The following is a 20811-nucleotide window of genomic DNA, read 5'->3' as shown; positions in this document are numbered from 1 at the left end:
ATACGTAGGCTTTGGGAACAATGGTGCTGTTGGAGTAATATGTAATTGGGAGTTTAAGAGGCTCTCCTCTGCTTCAGTCATCTATTGAATTCCCTGTCATCAGCAGGCACAGCTGCTGTCACCAAGACAAGCAATTTGCGCTTATCTTGCTCACATCAACACAGATTTTTGTTTTCTTTGTCAGGGCAAAGTAGTTCATCTTGACAGTGCCAACTTGAACTAAAAAAAGTTCCATCAGATTTTAAGCACGTGACCAGATGTTCTATTCCAGAGCCCTCTGAAGACAGTCTCATTAGAAGGAAGAAAGAATCCTTAACCTACCAAGGGCAGATATTCAATAAGGGCCATGCCATTTCCAGATGAGGAAAGAAATCTCTATATGCCCTACTCCCAGTGGTTAGAATAACTGAAAAAGAACTTGTAACTCACATCTTCCATGACACGTTTCCCTGAGACAACAGAAGAGGTTACATAAACTTATGAAAGAAAACAAATCCATTAAGGTTAGAGCACCATATCTTTATGCTTCATGCGCTACTGCATGAATTAGTACAGCTGCTGGAATTGATGCTGTCATGATCATATCCAAACTGATCTGGAACTTGACAGATACTCAAAAGTCAAAAGTGACATGACAGGAAGGTCAGAGACCAATTATTAGTAGAAACAGACAATTACCATACTTCCACCCAACAGAGCCATACTAGTAGGACAACAGTTGGGAAGTATATTGGAAGTAAAATAGAACAAAGAGTTAAGCTGCAACAGTAATCTGTCTTGAGCATATCTTCCCCAAGTACTTACAACTCAGAAAAAGGAAAGACTTAGAAGGATGATGAAAATACACCCCATGGCTCACCTTTCCAGATGTGAAGCTACGATGAAAAGAAAACAGAAGCCTCACAAGCTATGCAGATGTACTTTGCTGTTACATTTTTTTTTCTCTTCTGATTTTCACTCATTTAAGCAGATTATTTCAAGTAAGAAGATTTGAGGCCAGGACATGAGAAGGCTAAGCATGTGGTTCACAGGCATTCAGAAACTATTCTTTAAACCTCTAAGTGAAATCTCCTGTCATAAAAGGTGTGGTGGGGGGCTGGGTAGTTTGTGCGTTACACTGTACTTATCTTCTTTAATAAGGATCCTGTATTAGGCTAATATCTCTTCCTCATCATCTTCTGACATCAGTCAGGAGGTATTAAATAGGGAAGATCATCTGAACAGCTAGAAAGGTGTTGTTTTTTTCCAAGGCCAGGCTGATATGTACTCTATGTATAGTCATTGAATCAAGAGCCACATATAAATACAGACAGACTGCGTAAGAAAGGACTCAAGTGAACAATCAAGTGAACAGATCAGTACAGAAGATATGGCCATGAAATAGTCCGCATCCCTCTAATGCATACATTCTGCCCAATATCAAACACCAAAAGCGTGCCTTTAGAATTCTGCTTTCTTAGCAAAGAGCTGTTACTTGAAATGCAATGCTCTCCTTCCACTGACACATACAAAGTCATGGCGTATGTCTATAGACGACACAGTGAAAGATCTGGGTGACAAGCAATCATCTAACCCAACAAATGTCTAATACAGCAAGAGGAAATTAAGACTGCTCAGCAAGACTAGTATTGCTCAACAAGTTCTCCTTCTTTCCTCACTGCCTTCCAGAGTGGTTCTGAAAGGCTTCCAATCTTACAATGGAGATATTTACTTATTGTACTTCCTGTTCAGTGATGCAATTACTAAGCCCCTATGCTGCTAGCTGTGAAAAATTACATGTATCATAGCTCATTATATCAAATGCACCATCACAATAAATTTAAGATAATACTTAAATTTAATTAAGAAGTTAATACCATTGTTTTGCAAGTTGTTTTCTTCTAGATGCTGATGCCTTAAAAATTCCAAGGCAAACTTGGCACCACAGCTTACCAAAATTCATCACTGCAGCTGAAAAACCATCTCACTATTCCCTCTTACTGTTTGATTCCTCATACATCACCAACGTGAAAGTGCATATGAAGTCTATTTGTAATGAAATTTAATTGAACGTAAAGCCCAAAAAAGCATTCTCTAAATACAATCTCTTAAGCAATCAAAATTTAATAGGCTTTGTGCCTTCAAAACAGCTGCTAAAATGCAGTATTGAATTTTAAAATACTTATTTATGCTATAAACATCCAAGTAAATGAAGTTTATTTACAAAAAACTATTCTATTTCACTTCTTAAAAATACTATGGATTTTTAAATGACTGACCAAAAGCAGGAAGTCCAGCCAATTTCAGCAAGTTAAACTCAAAAAAACAGGTTTACTTTATTTTTGAATGACAAGGCTTTTATCCAAATCAAGATTTAGAAGTAGGGCAGAGGCTGCATTTCTCTAATGGTCACATATTAAAAGAGTATTGCAGTGGCATCCAGGAGCAGTACAGATTAAGACCTTATTTTATTTTTAAATACGTCTCCTAAGCAACATCTTGTGACAATCTTGTCTGGACTATTATTCTCCTCTACACGGAACTCCTCTCTCTCTCATCCACCCAACTTAACCATCAAATGCCTTTTAACTGGAGAGCACAGGACTTCGTAGCTCATCTCTTTGACGACACATAGTTGAACCTTCACCTCATTTTTATTCAGAAAATGTTTTTCCCTTCAGTGATGAAGAGAAATAACAACCCCAATGGTCTCTTAATTACACATTAATGAAGTCCCACAGAGTCAGTTTGAGAGAGGAAATACGTCTCCGTACTACAACCGATTGCCTACAGATCACTGCTCATCTACCTTCACTTCTGCACATCATTCCCACTGATATCTCCTTTCATTACATCTCTTAAACTAATTCTACCTACTGAGTTATTACCACAGACAGCGTGGGAAATGAGGGTTTTGTTTCTTAAGATAACTGACTAATATACACAATCCAGTTAAGTGTTATGGTCACGACGTTCTTACCTCAAGTATGTACTTCTCTAGAGACCTGATGTTTTCCAGAGCCTCTGGGTCTTGATGGATAACAACTACTTCTTTCAAAGGATACTAGGGAGAGGAGGAAAAAAGAAAAAAAAAAAAACTTTTATCCTTCCTAATGAAAATAACAAAATTCAGAAATCATTACATAATCATTCGAAGTAATTCACTGTTGAAGTCTGTCTGCTATTCCAACCTTTATTATCCATTTTCCCCAGGCTTATCCCAGAGTTACAAAGCAAGCACATACTCACAAGGTACTGGTAAGAAGCATTAAGAATTCTAACCTTTACTGGAATGGTTTTTCTGTCTCTGATTACTCGTCCAAGCTCAATAACAGACTGCAAACAAGAAACAGCACTTTCAATTTTTCTGTCGATCAGATCCTCCCTAAATTAAAAAAGAAAACGTTATAATGCTTCATCATATCTGCATTGGTTTGAGCAGGTTTAAAATATTTGACCTAATTCCACGAAATTTCCTACAAGAGACCTATAATGTCCTGTTTGGGACCACATGAAAAAATGAACAAACATTTCTCTTCCCTCTTTGTGGAGAAGAAGATGGAGAAATAACTTGCTCTAAGACAAAATAAAAACAGCTGCTTTAAAATTGTGCTTTATTAGCACCTCTCACAAAATGGAGATGATGAATTGAGTCATATTGCCTGTTTTATTAGTATTCAATAAAAAGCAAGATTTACATTCTTAATATTACAAGAAGATGTAAAAAGGTACTATAAATAGAATACTTGTAATGACAATGAAATACCCATAATGGAACCAACTCACTGGATCTCAATTTATCTTTTCCAGGAATTCTATACACGATAACTTGATGTTTTAGACAGTCCTGTCATCTTTTCTGGCTTTATCATTTTAACACCCTTCTATTCTGAGGCAGCTCCCCTCCCTCTCCTTTTCTTTTCCTCCAGTAAGCAGACATGCATGTCTTGTTCCAAATGTACTAACATCCAACAGATCTGAGAATGAGGTTTTACTGATTTCTTGAGAAGCTGCTCTAAAACTGCCCAGCTGTCATACCAAAGGTACTGCTGTGAACAAGGACAGTTGTGAATATAATAAAGTTGCTAGCTGTATTGGCATGGAAGCCATCTATTTGATAATGGCTGTCCAGGAAAAAAAAACTGCTAAAGCAAGAGTAATTCCAGATGGCCACATCTTCTGCAATAGGGCTTCATTTAAAATATCATCACCTATTCTGAAGCTTCTGTTCTTCCAAAAACTACCACCTATGACAGTCCACAAAAAATCTTGGAAATACATAGATTGCACAATGTAAAATTTAATCCCCACAAAGGTTTGAATAGTACAGAGCAGCAGTATTTCAATATTACCTGCTGTTATTTAACAGCACTGTAGAGCAACAATGTGAGAATAGCTTGGATGGTTTGTATGCATGCCCACAAATTCAACCAAGCAATACTTCTGTGGGCTTTGCAACACAGGTACTCATTCAAGGTCAGTTGAGAAAGTGGCCACGTCCATCAGCTTCTTCAGTGCATAGCCATCATATTGTCAGAGGCTAAAGAAATATTTTCTAAAGCTACACCAGTGAAGTTTCTCACATCACTCTCTTGGCTAACAGTGTTTTACTCATGCAGCCATCAGAAACACATTCCAGGAAAAAAAACACAACAATGTGCTTAGCAACTTGAGGTGAAACTTAATCCTCAACAATAATTTAGCTTTGAAAACATGTCTTTTAATCAGGCAAAGGGATCCCCTGCATGTCAATTTTTCCAGTAAGTTAGATATACTTCTAGCAGACAAAAACTGAAGCAAATACAGGAAAAGGGAAAGCTGAGCAGCCACTCATATGCATAAGTCTGCACAATGCAGCACTAACAGGAATAAAAGAAGCTACTAAGCCACTTTTCAACACCCATGCTAAGTATATTCCTGATCTGAGCTCCTACAAATCAGCTCCCTATCCTTCTATTAGCCCATGCTCCAGGAACTCAAAAGCATTTGTGATAACTCCAAAGCTTCACATTTGATTTCATTCTTTACAGCACTTTGCCAGAGAAGAGAAAATCAGCACCATCATTACATGTATCTCAGACTCCTTGCTGCAAGAGCTCTCACTACTGAAGCAAGCAGAAAGAGCATAAGCCTTCCTCAAAGGATATATAGCGTCCATAAAAGAAACAACATTACTACAAGGTTTGAATTCTTAAACTAGTATGTAAAAGATCAAGGTCATCTCCTTTATCCTTAAGGGTTTTTGAACTGAGCTGTAATTCAAAAGGAAAAAGAGAAGTGTGGTTCATATCCATCATATCCAGTGACTAACAGCAGACTGAAGTGCAGACACTAACTCAGCACACAAACGTAATACCAAGGCACTAACGAGTTAGCGATTACTGTAATACAAGTGTCTCTTTTGGCTGAACAACAACAAAAAAAGCCAGCCCATCCTTTAGGAATCAAATTCTAACTGGATCAAGTTGATAATCCAGAGCATGTGTCCAATATACCCCTCATGGGTATATTTTCTGAGACATGTGAGACAAAACAAACAAAAAACCCTGACCCATTAACATTCAAACAAATGATCCATCTGGAACCCTCTCCCGTACCATGCGTTCTCTTACAAGGAAGTGGAAATGTCCAGACAATGGTCCAAATTCTTGATCTGAAGCCAGGAGAACTCACTCTACTGGCTCCATATGTGGTCCACACAAAACAATAATTCTAATCCACATGGGGTTTGGCATCAGCATTTGCTCAGAAAGGCTGAAAGATGAAGCAACTCTAGCATTCTTGCAATGGTAGGGCATGCAAGGAAGTTTTATAATCCTTTTGGGCTCCTTATAGGTAGACACTTTAGCTTTTTGTCAGCACTTCTTGAAGAATAAAAAGGATATTCCTTGTCCATATGCAGAGAACACTGAGTGGGAAGCGTGCATTCCTCCTAAATACTTTCTGTCATATCTCTACAATCCTTTAACCAAGAATTCTACTACCTAAATGCCGAGAGAAAATTCACATTCACTGTCAAAGCCGGGAAGTGTATTGCTAAAGACACGTATGTCCTCCTACAGAAAAGGGGCTAATACCCAGACCTTAATCAAAACTCGAACATTCTTGGTTCGTAGGGAAAAAAGTCTGAACTATCATCTTAAAACTCTTCCTGACACAAAGGAGCCATTCACACTATTGAAGCAGCATTTTCCTGTTACTCAAAGCAGTTTTAAACAGGCTTAACTGGAATAATAAAAAATAGAAAAAACAACAAAAACCCACTTGGCCCCACAACAGATCTCACTTACCTCACTGGGGGAAGCATGAGGTAGTGAATGCTTTCAGTATTCTTCTCCTGAACTGAGGCTGGATCAATAAGCGTCTTCAGATTCTGGTACATCAGTTCAGTGATAAATGGAGTATACGGAGCCTGTAACGTTGCATTCATTCATTATCATTTCTTTATTGTTTGCACATTATAAATCAGTAATGCTTATAAATTACATAAGGACAGCTCATCAAAAACAGAACACTCGGTGTCTTCGATACAGAACTACGAAGTTACTCAAAAAGCAGAGTGAAATAAATGGTACTACTTATTGACCTTCTTCCTGAGCTTCATGTGCCTGATTACCAGATAAGAACTCTGAATGTCTCTCTCTAAGCCAGGTGATATTTGCATTCTTTATAGTAGCATTGGCCAGACAAGCCAAGAAAAGGGGAAGGTGAGAAATGAGCAAGCCAGCAGCAATATACCACCTCTCCTCATACGAGGAGAGAACTCTATACCTTGAGTTTCTGTGAACAACTCAAAAGATGCATGCTGTTAGATTAATTACATTTTTAAAAGTCAGTTAGTTATAGTTGGCTGTAATTGTCTTACCATAAGTCTGCACATGGAAAACAAAACACTGAACAAGGTTTCCAGGGCCATAATGCAGTCCTCAGTCCCATTCTCGCCCTATTCAAAGCATTTGTCAAAATAAAAAAAGAATGAGTGGGGAAAAAAACCCAACCAATCCCCATGTCAGGATCACTACATGCATTTCAGTTAATTCCCAGGATTTCCTATATTAATGCAATGAAGTGCTTTTCCAAACTGTATTCATTTTGTTCAACCCTATCCAGCAAGGGAAACAAAGTTACTGTCCATTTTGTTTGCTTGGTTGGTTTTCCTCAAAGCAAAGAGGAAAAACAAACATGAATTTCTTAATTCTACTATCAGGTACAAACTGAGGATGCTTACAAACAGCAGAAAAAAATTTGTGTAACATCAGGAAGCTGCTAGTATGAAGTTAACACAGACCTGGATTGTGTTTACAGTATAAGGCACAGAAGTAGATGCATACCTTCAGTCTTCTGCGATTCATTCTCACATACCAGTTGGTCAGAATGTCTACAAACTTCACTAACCGAGGGACTACCGTGTACAGCCTGTAAGCTAGAGGGGAAAAACTTCACTGTAGGTAATATTGGCTGCCTCCACCAAGCTTCTCAACATCATTATCATCATTAACAACTCTGGTGATAACATCAAACTTCACCAGAAACACTTCTGTTAGTAAGATTAAGAATGTGATTAGACATACTATTAAGTTAAGGCCACATTAAGAAATTACACATCATTGTTTCATGCTTCAAGACAGGTATCTGCCACCAAATTACTTCCCTAATCCTACACAAACATGCATTATGGAAGCCTTATGCTTTTATCTGACTTGCAAAGAGGATAGTGGATAAGAGACTATTAATCGTGAAGGATTTGACAAATCCTAGATTTGTACATGCTATAAATACAGCCGAGTCACCACAAGTTCAACGGAAATTATTGTAGAATCACACGATGAAGTTTTATGATCAATTACTGCCAGCATCTTTTTTGTTGGACAGATTTAAAATGAGAGACCTATTTCAATTAATTCAGGGATAATTATTTGCTTTTTTTTTTTTTAATTGTTTTCCCAAGAAACATAGGAGAAAAAAAGAACGTAAAGCAACAGCAAGCCTGACAAGACAGGAAGATAAACATAGATGTATTTTCAAGTTCAGTGCAACATGAAAGCATGGAGAACCACCAGCCAAAAAAAGCTCATCAAGAACACCATACTGAAATGAGAAAAACCTTGAGTTGTTCACAAGAGTGATTTGTTTTTTAAACTTTGAAAGCTTAAATATTACTTAGTTTTCCTAAGTTAAACTTGTGTGCTACTTCTTCAAAAAGCGAGGAATTTTTTCATCTCCATTTTGAATCGGTTTCAAAATCATTAATCAAACAACTGCTGAATAAAATGGATCTTTAAGAGCTTTGTTACACTTGTCATCGCATTTTCTGAAATAGAAATCTCTTTAAGGCAGAGTGCTAGTATTTAAACCTAAAAAAGAAGCCCTCAGGAGACTCATGCTGGGATAGGGAAGAAATTATTTATAGGGAAAAGTGTGTTTCTGAGAAGTCACAGAACGGCTTAGTTTGGAAGGGCCCTAACAGCCCACCCAGTTCCAACCCCTGCCATGGGCTGGCTGCCCCCATCCACATCAGGCCCCCTCCAGCCTGGCCTTGGGCACCTCCAGGGATGGGGCACCCACAGCTCCCTGGGCAAACACCCAGCTCTTTCCTAACTATAATTTATTGAGTTAGGAGACTGGTTAGAAAAGCAGTAAGGAACAGTACACATTTAACAAGAGATTCAGGTTTGCCTGGAAACATCCCTTTTCATTAGCCTCATCTTCCCCTAAGAAACTCAGAGCAGATCTCTAGCTTCTAGTTGCAATCATCTTCCTACAAACACTATTTCTGCTCCAACCCCATGCTAATCCAAGATCTCAGGTACACGCATACTTTCCACTCTCCCTCAAAAAGTTTTCCTCTCTACAAGGAGAACGAAAACTTGGACAGGCTCTGTTCTGCTGGGTAACACATGAAACTCAACGCACACCACCACCATTTGGTCGGAAGGCGACTCCTAGGAAGAACTCACATTTTTGACAGACACAAGAAACTCTGTCCTTTGTAGCTTGAGGATATTTTTCCTTTAATGAGATATTTTTAGATGACCTCACCTGAGTTTTATTACCAAAATAACAAGCTTGATTTACTGTAGCAAGATAATCACATTTAACTTCTTGGTGAGAGTGAACCTGCCAGCCTAAGACAGGGAACGCAAGAGAGGATTGATGCAGAAGAGGATTGTCCTGTATCCTTAACCCCAGCTTTATCTATCACCCCGTTAATGCCTTCTTTCCCCAGACCTAAGTACACCTGTGGAAGGCTTCTAAAAATTCTTCTGAGGGCAACTTCAGATCATTGGAATGGGGGGGGCTGTTGGTTTGCTCATGAACAGTGACCAAAATAGCAAAAGCCACCTCCCTTCCACTGCTGAGGAATTCAGCGCCTTTAAAGACCCCCAAACTTGATCAGATCGCATCATGACTTCATCAGCAAGATGGTAAGCTTGCTGGATCTGACTGTTTCAGGAGCTCATCTCTTCTTTTTGCAATTTAAACAGTCTACAGACAATATGAACATTGAGAGTTATGAGATGATAAAAAAGACAACATATGCAGAAGAAAAAAAAAAAAGGATATTTTTAAAGCCGGGTGGTATCCTAACAAATTCTGCCCTGCTTTACATATTTCCCACTATGATTACAAATAAATCATCTCCATGCAACAACGTAAGGAAAAGTTTGTTCCCTCACACCATGTACTGCTTAGAAATACTTTTTTTTTTAAGCTGATTTAATCACTGGGCATTTTGGTGTTGGTTGTTCAGGTGTTCTTTTTTGCAGCTTCCCCAAATGCTATTTCACTTCCTCTTCACTGCCATCTTTTAGCTACTATAATAGTACTATCAATTGTCCCAAGTGCTTCAGAAGTTATAGCTAGAAGCTGCAGCACCAAGTTGACAGGATTAGCTGTGACAAAAGTGCCTCCTTACCTCTCAAAATCTCAGCATAGCAAAATCTGCGTTCACATCCACAAAAACAACAATGGATATGGATAAAACTGGGTACTGTGTAATATAAGTTTCAAGTAGAACATGGAAGTCTGTGGATGAAATGGCTTGTTCTCTGATCAAAAACTCAACTCACATACACACACCCCACCAAACACATGCATACCTGCCATTTCAGCTTTGAAGAACTGAATGAGCGATTGGGTGAAAGAAAGAATCCATTTATCCATGATGTTATTGCTCTCCTTAACTGTGTTCTCATTGTAAAGGAATTCTCTTCCCTCATCCTATCATCAACATAAAAACACAAAACACATTTTCAAGTCATAAGAGCTTATATTCAAATCTTTGTATCAAACCACCTGTAAGTCCTAAGTACCTTGTCACCTTTACTGTGTTGCATGGTTTCTTGAGAAAATTAAATTCCAGAAATAGAAGAGAAATAACCAAAGAAAACCTGGACTTCACTGCTCCTGATCTCACCATTCAACACTTCCAGCTGCAAAGGAGGCCTGTTATTTGCATCTGTTAAGCAGACAAAATGTAGCACAGCACACAACAGCATGCAGTTGTTCCTTCCCTGCTTGCAGTGTATATCACAGCTCCCAGACACAGGGTAGGGCTCTTGAATTTACATAACTCTTATCTTGGAGAACTCTGAAATATTTACAAGAAATATAATGACCAAGATGAATTGTATCTGGGGAATGACACTTAAAGGCTATAATTTTTAAGATCACATCACAATTTCAGCAGGGTGAAAAACAGAAGAAAGTAACAATCCCCACTGAGAAAACCAAACAACGCTGGTAGAATTTCAGGCATCCCAACGTAAACGGTGCGTTTTGTTGTTTATCAGAACAGCAACGTTTGCACCCACCTGAGAAATTTCATAACACAACACTGATTCTGCAGGATAGTGTAAGCAAGGCCATAGGACAGAACAGTGCCCAGTGCACAAGCTGCCTCACTCTCCATGGGTATGTTCTGACCAGCTGAAAATGGGGCAGGGAGGTTTCTTGTTTTTAAACTGTAGTTACTGTTGGGTTTTAGAAGTCTCTGAACTTGGGCTTCCCTCAGAATCCAGGTAAAAATTCTCCTTGGATTATTTAACCCAATAATTACGTGTCCACTTATGCAGTATAGAGGAAAAGATTCTTAGAATAAAAATCTGTCTGTGCACCCAGAAGTGCAGCAATCCCAGAGCTAGGTCAGCAATCATTAAACCGACTTCAATTACAGAGGTAATTACAGTAACCAGAAAACTATTATTAGACTTCAGCCAAGACAATGAGATTGTAGTTTCTTACAGGAGGTAGAATACAATGAAAAAAGTTAAAACCTTAGCATGAAATCCAATTTAAGCAGTATCCCCCCCAGTAGCTCATTATTTTGCCTAATATGGTGCAAAGGAACAGTTTCACTGCCTATAAAGAAGGCTTACATCTGTTGAATCACCAAAGATATTTGCTTAAGCACCTGGACTTTCCACTGGGGTCTTCCATCCCCTAGCTGGCTGCTCTTGCAAGATTTAATGGGATCACAGCAAAACGCAGCAAAGCACACATTAGATAATTCAAAGGTTAAACAAAAGCTGAAATCTATTTGTGGGCAATGCACAAGGTTGCCTGATAAATGCTGTCTAGGGATCTTGAGGAAAGATTCATTAAATATTAGGCTCTGAAGCTACCAGACTTCCTTCCCAAAAGGGGCTGTTAAAAAGATAAAGTCATTTATTTAAGTCAGCCATTTACTGTATTGTTTATTGAAGTCAGCTGCCTTTATGGCTTCAAATGGCAGCTCTCCAAAGTGATTAAACTGCCACTGTAATCTCACGTGTACTACAAGGTTGGGACTTTTTTCCCTACTCCCATGCAAGTCTGCACGAGGAAGCTGAACCTTTATCACTAATCTTGGCTGAAAAAATAAAAATGGTTTCAACAAATCCTATACACATACATGCAGAGTCTTCAATTTAGAAGAAATATTACTATAGGAAACATTCATCTTGCTTTCATTCTAGAAGCATAGAAACTCACGTAATCTACCCAGCATTTTTACTTCAAATTTAATCTACAAGTCCAAAGCATTATTGCAAATGATTTACCTTTCTTTCCATTTCTTTTTTTTTAAGTTACATTTAATTCTTAAAAATAATTAACTGTCACATTACAGAAGGCAAACATATTGCTGTGGCTTATGTACTGTGTCAAGTATTCCCAAGTCAAATACTTCTATGCAGATTCATAATTAAAGTTACAGAACACGAGTTAGTTCAAGAAATTGTCACAGCAGCCGCTGCTGAAAATGCCTTTCCCTTCATTACTTATTTGCAGTTCTATTTGTTTTAAACCTGTGTGCTATTACACAATGTTCTCAGTGCAGAGGAACTTGCAGTGTAAGTACAGGCAATCTGAACTACCCGAGAAGTCAGCCTTGCTTTGAGTAAGAGGCTCAAGACCAGGTGATCTACAGAGAGCTCTCTGCAAACCTAAATCTCTCTGATACAGAGTAGGAGGGGAAAATGCACAAAACCCCTCCAGTTGGCATTATCACGCTTGAGACATCCATACCTTGTGTTGCAGGATGTGAACGTTCTGAACTAGAAAGCGATATGCATTGTACCAGGGCAGGAAGACATCCTTCAGTATGTCCCTTACTCCTTCCTCCTTGAATCTCAAGTTTTCCGCTCTTACCACTGGAGAATTGATAAGGTATAACCTGAAAACAAGAACATTTAAAAGCTTAACAGTAACAAAAATATGTAAGCATACAGTGAATTCTAAGAGCTGCATAGCAAGAGAAAGATACTCAAAGAAGCAGCCTCACACTAAAAACCCTAAAAAGGACAATACTGTAAGCAAGTTACATTCTGAACATAAGGCAATTTACTTCCTAGTGCCACAAGATTGCTTTTCTAATCCTGCATACCAATTCTGAATCAGAATTTAGACTTTATTTTATATTCTAGAAGTTAATCAGAGTGCCAACAGGTAGTCTGAAGCTATCACAGTATAAAAAGAAGCAGTGAATATAAAGGATCAGTGTTCATCTTTAGAAGGCCACCTGATATTTTGATGTTTTATTTCCTTGACAATGACAGTGCTTTTTACTCAACCTAGATAATTTTGCCAATTAGTAAAAGCTTCAGGCCCATTGCAAACAGAGGACTAAGGAGCAAGGCAGAACAGACAAATCAGTAAAACAGCAGCAATCAATGTCACCAAGAAAACTAGCCCAAAAAGGGGAACAAGGGTTTGCCTCTTGCAAGTACAAATGCACCCAAGCTCCAGAAGTAGCTCTGAAAGAGCAAAGCAGAGGATTCAGATGAACCTGACCCTGCCACAAGCAGCCTCTTTCAGAACCAGAGCATCTTCAGCCAAGGATGCTCACCTACACAAGAAATCTGCCTTGCCCAGCAAGATCCTCCTAGCATCAGTCTCACTTAAGCCAGCAGCTCCTCAGGACACATCCTTTTCTTCCTTACTGACTGAGTTTGCAAAAAAACAAAAACAAACAAACAAAAAACAAACAAACAAACAAAAAAATCCAAAACCAAACCACACACCATCTTCATAGACGATCCATTTTATTCCCTGAGACAAATGAGTGTCTATCAGGTTAACTGAAGAAGAAACCAGATCTCACTCAGGTATCATAAAACTTAAATAAGAACTTGATTTAAACATATTTTATTTAACTCTCCATGTTCAAAATAAGTAAATAAAACACTTTCAGGAGACTTTTGCATTTCTCAATAAAAAGGAATTTATTGACTCATTTCCTCATGTTTTCTGAACGTTAAAAATCGTGATTCTAAACTAATCTATCTTCACAGACACTTCTCTTAGGAGGTTTACAAAACTTAATGTGGTCTGACACAGCGCATTCAAGAATACCAGACCATAAATTCCCCCAGAGAGGGCTCCCTGCATGAAAATAAGTACACAAAAAGAGAGCTGGCTGAGCAAACAGACAGCAATGCAGGAAGATCAGCAGAATAGAAACGGGCATTTTCAGAAACATATTCCAGAAGTATTTTTAAACATGATAGCTGAATTCAGATTGCGGATTTAGAGAAGCAGAGAACAATTAGGCATGACAATGAATACTAAGCCCTTACATGAAATCAGAATTCATGAACGTGCATTTAACCAAACCTCTTATCACCATTATTTGTATATGTGCTTATCACTTGTTTGTTTGAGAAGTCAAACATAACTCTGGTTCTAATCTGAGAGCTACTCTGGCACTCGGACAAACTCCATACCCAGACTTGCTGGCAGTTAAAGAATTTAGGAACAAAGAGCACCACAAACTGCCTCCACTGTTTTCCATCACAGAAGGCAGTGACGTAAAACTAATCTCAACTCTGAAGTATCCATTAAGCTGCGCCTTTACACCCACCTCAGCAGCACTCTCTGAAGAGCCTGACTTTCAGAAGTCACAATGTCTCTTACAATAAGAAACTAAAGGAAAAGTAGCTGACCAAGGCTACAGCCTTTTGTTTGCTTTGGTTTTCAATACAGCAATAGTGCTTTACAACAGGTGAATGCTAGACTGCTGCCTTGTGATATTGTTCCTGCCAAGATACCAACTACCATACAGGAAAAAGAAACGAGACACCCGATGATGGAGGACTTGTAGCAATTCAGTCAGACCCAGTGGTATCAGGCATTGGGCAGAAAGCAAAACCTTCTTCGGATCACACCACAATAAGGAGCTGACAGAACAATGCACGAGAAGTAACGCAGTAACCTTCTTTTCATCTCTCTAAAGCAGCAGCCTATGTTATTTGTTCCGCATTTTAAGAACACAGAGTATATAACAATATATATTCCTTCCTCAAAACACAGGAAAGCAAAGGGACAGTAAGGACTATGGCAAGAAAATTCTTTTTCCAACATAATTAAAACTTATCCAACCCTGGAAATATATAGATCAGTTTTTGGCAATTCTTGCAGACTTCACATAGCACTCAAGCTTCAGGAAACACAAAATTGGACTGTTAAATTCACTGTGCCATCAAGCTATTTATTCTATTTACCCATTCCATTCCACATTCACTTAAGTAGCTTACACGAATATTTTCTGTTGATCTGTTTATTAAGTTACTGCTAGAAATACTTGAGAACTATAGTTAAAGTGTATAAATATTCTTTATTTATATGCATGTGTGCATATACACACACACACGTTATGCAAAAGCTGAAGAAACTCTGCAGGGAAGCAACGCCAAGGAAAAACTCAATTGTAGCTTTTTCTATAAACAGAACACATCAAGTGCTTCAGTGAATAAGCACAGACAACTGAATCACAGAGCTCCTTCCATAAATGAGCCTGGTCTGTAATGCTTTTTACTCTCTATGTGGGTGTAGGTATAAATAAATGTGACATTAAAGAATGAGTATACAGGCAGAAAAATGAATTAGCTTTTCAGAAAGCAAAAAAAATGAATAATGGAAGTTTAACTTCTGGCGTTTCAGATTTAAAACCAAAAAAGGCAGATTGCTTCAGCTGAAACATCACTTGTGATTTAAAATCTCCGCTATGAATAACTCAAAGTCCTTTCACTCATTGTTTCAGATACAGATTTGCTGACATTCTGCTAAATAGACCTTAACTATTTTTAAGGAACAATTTGATTGAATTTGAACAATCTATCCAACACCCCATTGTAAACATATACACAAAGATCATTTACCAGGTTTTTAAAATGCTGAAGTTTGAAAAAAATAAAGAGCTTTGCATCCATTTTTGTTTTTAAATCATCTAGAATACAGCAATAAGTGTCTTACACAAATAAAAACCCCCCAGCACACGGAGCTTTTATTCAGACCAATCCTTGCTGCATACAATCGTAGCATATAATGAAGTGTGTGACAGTCTTTTTTTATGTACAAATAGGATTACATGGCTCTTGAGAAATGCGTAAGTAGTATACTCAGTTATTAACGCATCTTTATTGCACTTTTATCTCAAGGTACCACTTCACACACCTAGTTAGAGTATCTAGACAAAGTACCAGGCAACTGCATAATTACATTTATACGTTTGTATAATTTTAAATGAAACACTTCAGCTGTGTGCTTAATCTCTGATAGGACAATTTATATACACACAGGAAGCTGCTCCGCTTCCGCTCCTCTGGTTTCACTACTACATGTATATACTGTGTACTTCTACTAACAGAAAAACTCTCTCCTCCTTGGAAAACAATAATATAAGCAGCAAACAAATCTAGGTACTACACAGCAAGTGTTCCATAACTATTTAGCAGAAAACTGATTGGTATCTTTATGGATCAGTCCTTTCAGCTCTCACTGGGTCAACTCAAATGATTAGCTGCAGTAGCAGACATGCCAGCCTGAGTAGCATCGTCCTGTACAAACAACTAGAGACATTTTCAGACAGAAAGTCTCCATTCAGCACAACACCTTCAGCCTGCACCAGCCTGGGAGGAAGATATAAAAGAGCAGGCACTAACTATTGCCAAGTTTTTTAGGTCACCTGCTCAGTTGCCATACATGTCCGGAGCTTTCCAAAACCAACTGTCTTCTTACTCCTTGCAGTCAAATGCCTATGAGCAGCCCTACTGGTACGTGTATATTAGAAACAGTAAACTAAAACAGATTTTACACTAATTAAAAAAAAAAAAATCCTACCTTAGTGCATCAGCTCCATAACTATTTACAATAGCCATTGGATCAGGATAATTCTTCTTCCTTTTGCTCATTTTTTGTCCATCACTGGAAAATATCAGAATGCAGAAATAAGTTCACAGAATTCACATAATAAATAGGCAAGTAAAGAACTCCTTCAAATCCAGCTTGATTTTTTCCTGTCCTATTATGGCCTTGGTAACGAAGACATAGTAATACCAGCACACCACTTCACTGTGACTGCTGAACCCATGAGAGCATCAGAAGAAATATCTAGAGAACCCCAAGTTACACATTCAACCAGTAAATCCATCTTCCCTGGAGAAACTAGGGGAAGCACACTTGTTTTCAGTCAATCTCTCCCACCCATTGGGTAAACAGGATGTAATTTTAAATATTACATTTGATTCCCTTTTCTCTTACATCTACAACTACATCTCTAATCTTATTTGCTCTGCATTCATATTGTTTGTTTCCCATCCCTTCCTATCCTGACTTGCTACTCATTTTCACTCTATAGAAAAAAATCCTACTGGAAAGCAGCAAGTGCAACACACAGCTGGGATGTATAAACCTCACACTCTTGAGCTCATGTCAGATTTAACTTACAATTCTCAGGGACTTAAGTGAAGTATTCTTTGAACACAAATCAGTTTGGGAAAGAACTTATATACCAACCTGGCAAGAACTAGGCCATTTACAATTACATTCTTGAAAGGAGGTCTTCCAAAAAGAGCAGTGGACAGCACCAGCAAAGTGTAGAACCTGAAATGAGACAACGTAAACATGACTTTCTAAATATGTTAAGCTAGAATTTGCACACCATTCATTACTGAAACTCTCACCACACTGCTGCGTACCCTAACAAACTTGAAAATTATGTATGTGGAACATTAATGTAGCAAAGAATCAGAATAAGAGATTATTGTAAATAGATCTCTTTAAAAGACCTTATTCTTCTTTGTAACATATTGTAGTATATTGTGCTGTTTGCCCAGGTGTGATCTACTGGTCCAAGAGGACTGAAAAATTATAAGAGCAAGCAACAGCAATGTTGTGAAAGAAAGAACTGTAGTATTTTCCCCTTTAATACAGAAAAGAGAATGCTGATCCTCGGGCTTCTCATGTGCTCACTGTAAGCCTCTGGACCCAGGATACAATGGGAACAATCATAGCATGCTGCTATTTTTCAGCCTACCAAGAGAACAGGTACAGCTAGGACCATTAAATAACTTTGATGAAGAGCACAGCTTCCTTATCCAACAGCCCTTGTTGGTTAATTCAGCCAGTTCCACATAGCAAAGGTCAGTAGACCAACATGGTCTCCCCTCATCACACCCCATAGATGTGATCACAGCTATTCTTACCAACTGCCTAGGGACAGCTGAGAATTCAGTGCTGGAACAAGCACACACATCTAGCATTGAGTGTGTCAATATTTGATTATATCTAAGAAATTAAGTAAAGGTGCACGATGTCAATGATGCAAACACACCAAACTCAAAGAGACAAAACGCTGACAGAAGATGGCTACAAACTGCTGTAAGTGGAGGCAGTTTTCATGAAAATAACAGGAGGGTGCGCCACAGCTGTCACAGTTAAAACTGAGTCTCACACTGATGACTGCTTAGCAACCTTAAACCAGTATATGATTACATGAAAGCAATTAATTTAGAATAAGACGCAGGGCAGAAGGTTATACCTTGGAACTAAGCATTTGCAACAAGATTTTGTGGAGAAACACTTAAATGGAAGAAGTTGATCTGCACATTCCAAAACAGTTTTTAATCAAAAATATTGCATGCAATTGGTAAAGCTGACATCTGTAGGTCTGCAGCTTTGTAGAGGTTGCTGGGTACATTACTGCACACATGGCTTACATGGCAGCTCAGATGCTTATCCGTCAGACAGGCTTTTAACTCTCAAAATTACCACCATTCACACTGCAGGATACAAATTCTCTCTGTTAAACTGCACTGTAATTGCATGAAATTCAACAAACACTTCTCCACCTGCACACAAAAGCACCATCTCCCTTCATTTTTAGCCTTCTGAAGAAAACCCATGAACACAAATACCTAAACATTTAGGCTGACGATCAATAATACCTCCCAGCCTACAAAGCTGACAGCTCATTACAACCACAGTGATGCTTCATTATCTACAAGTACTTCACTGGCCAATTCCCATCAATTTCTGCAAAATAGGCACAAATTCTCATCAGTACAGCAGCTGTACTTTCAATTAAAAAGAACAAAGTAGAACCAATAGAAGAGACTTCAACATTGCTTGCCTTAAGAAATCTGCACAGATGCACCATGGGCACCAAGAGAATGTGTGTCCAAGTTTTGGTCAATTTTATGTTATTTGCATTGTCAAACCTGATGCTACTCTCAGCAACGAGGTACCCTGGTTAACAACTACAAGATTGACCTTGAGAACCTGAGATCCACAGGCTTACATGTCACTCTTACATCTCTTCTCATTCTCTCAGATCATTCTTCAGAAAGCTCATCTCATTCTGAACATTGTTAAGGAGTGCCTCTCTGCACACCTTATGCTTGAAATCTCTTGGCCACAGAAATGCTCGATTCTGACAGCTTCTTAGACTACTCTGCTGTCTCTGCACAGTATCTCAGTCTCGTCCTTAGGTTCATGCAGGTAGACAGTCATGAGCTAAAATAATACAAAAAATGAACAGCGCAAAGACAGAGGTCCATTTCACAATCCCATACCTCACACCAACCACCTTCAACTGTGAATAGGCCGCCATTCCCACTGTAACTACTAATCATGTCACATCCTCCTACACACACACACACACACACACACACACACACACAGTCAGAGGCAAAGCCTCTCGGAAAGCCTTCCTTCCTCTATCCAGACTGGGAGTCTTTCAACCCAGATCTCAACAGTTTTTCTCCTGTTGCCTTCAAAAATGTAATTTATGTCCTTCTCATACCCATCAGAAAGTCATGGTAAATATCATTTCCCTAGCTCATCACCTCGATCACATTCACTTTCCATCTCCAATGACTTTCTCCCCATCTCAGTTACATTAAACAAACCACCAGACCTTCAGCTCCTGAGCACATCCCCATGAGACAGCTCTTACCTCAAGTCAGTTGCAGCCTCTGATCCAACCCAAACCCAATCTCCATTTTACATTTTATCACTTCATATAGAATGTTTCAAATAAAAAACACATGCTGTAGTCTTAATCCTTCAGACTTACTATATTGCTGTTCACTGTACCCCGTTCTGGTACTGTCACACTAGAGAAAGACACACATGCCTTCTCTCTAAGCCACCTTAATTTTATCTGAGACTTACAAATACATGAGAAAAAGAAAACTGAAGGCACACTACTTTTAGGAGAATCATTCTCAAAAAGAGCCTGAGAGAACTTTACCTTCTACAGAGAAATAAAACAAAGCAAAAAGCCCATCACCTCACATCCTAATTCCCCCTTACTTTCACAAAAGGAAGGTGCTCTTTTGCAAGTCACCAAATACTAGCTGTTACCAAAGCACCAGCTAACAGACACAAACACCGAAGGGAAAGCATGAGCATCATGCGTCTAGGTAAGTGCTTTAGCATTCTAAACAACAGGTGAGACAGGTATTCTGAAGATTTATAGCAACTCTTTTGCTGCAAAAACCATAAAACAATCTACTGCAGGATGCAGTGTGAAAGCCCCCATTTGCACACTGCCTACAGTACTCAAGCTGAAGCACAGTGGGTTACATCCACAGGAACAGTCCTGACTGGTGTTATCATCAGTTCGGACCTGTCTTGTCACCTTTCCAGAGCCAACTTTCAGCTGAATTGGTGAGGTGATTTACTTAAACCTATTCAGAGAGGGAAAGAAATGGGGCAGCTTTCAGCAGCAACATGCAGATAGGTCAGCATCAGCAAACTGAAATCTGTAAGTTATGCTCAGTATTTCAAGAAGGAGAAAACTTTATAAAGTAGCGAAGTGATAGTTCAGCACATCTGGATGCTGCACTGGCCTCAACTTTTGTCTTCATATCACACTATAACGAGGCAAACTTCTGTAAAAGTCACCAGTGCTTTCTTTAATGACTCTGAGAGCTTCACTGAAGGCTCATCTTCTCTTCTGTCATGCCTCCCACTCACGCTTCAAAGGTACTGCAGCAGTGTTGCCATGTGACATGTACTATTCCACTCTTACATCCCCATTTCAAACAGGGAGAGAATTTGCCCCAAAAC

The 20811-nt window shown here is 38.7% G+C and overlaps 1 protein-coding gene across 5 annotated transcripts in view; it reads right to left on the bottom strand.

The window, feature by feature from the left end:
* The window catches only part of IARS (isoleucyl-tRNA synthetase), a 90896-nt gene that overhangs the window by 22072 nt on the left and 48013 nt on the right, over positions 1 to 20811 (bottom strand). For all 5 annotated transcript variants that reach the window (XM_040646613.2, XM_046900091.1, XM_046900090.1 and 2 more), the window contains 9 exons: positions 17254 to 17340; positions 16579 to 16662; positions 12487 to 12634; positions 10080 to 10200; positions 7311 to 7402; positions 6845 to 6922; positions 6270 to 6391; positions 3262 to 3364; positions 2960 to 3043 (listed from right to left, as the gene is read on the bottom strand). In XM_040646613.2, coding sequence (XP_040502547.1) covers positions 2960 to 3043; positions 3262 to 3364; positions 6270 to 6391; positions 6845 to 6922; positions 7311 to 7402; positions 10080 to 10200; positions 12487 to 12634; positions 16579 to 16662; positions 17254 to 17340 — 919 coding nt within the window. The remainder of the gene's footprint in view (positions 1 to 2959; positions 3044 to 3261; positions 3365 to 6269; positions 6392 to 6844; positions 6923 to 7310; positions 7403 to 10079; positions 10201 to 12486; positions 12635 to 16578; positions 16663 to 17253; positions 17341 to 20811) is intronic.

This window comes from Gallus gallus, chromosome 12 (assembly GCF_016699485.2).
Source record: "Gallus gallus isolate bGalGal1 chromosome 12, bGalGal1.mat.broiler.GRCg7b, whole genome shotgun sequence".
Classification (NCBI taxonomy): Eukaryota; Metazoa; Chordata; class Aves; order Galliformes; family Phasianidae; genus Gallus; species Gallus gallus.
This window is presented reverse-complemented; position numbering and strand designations above follow the sequence as displayed.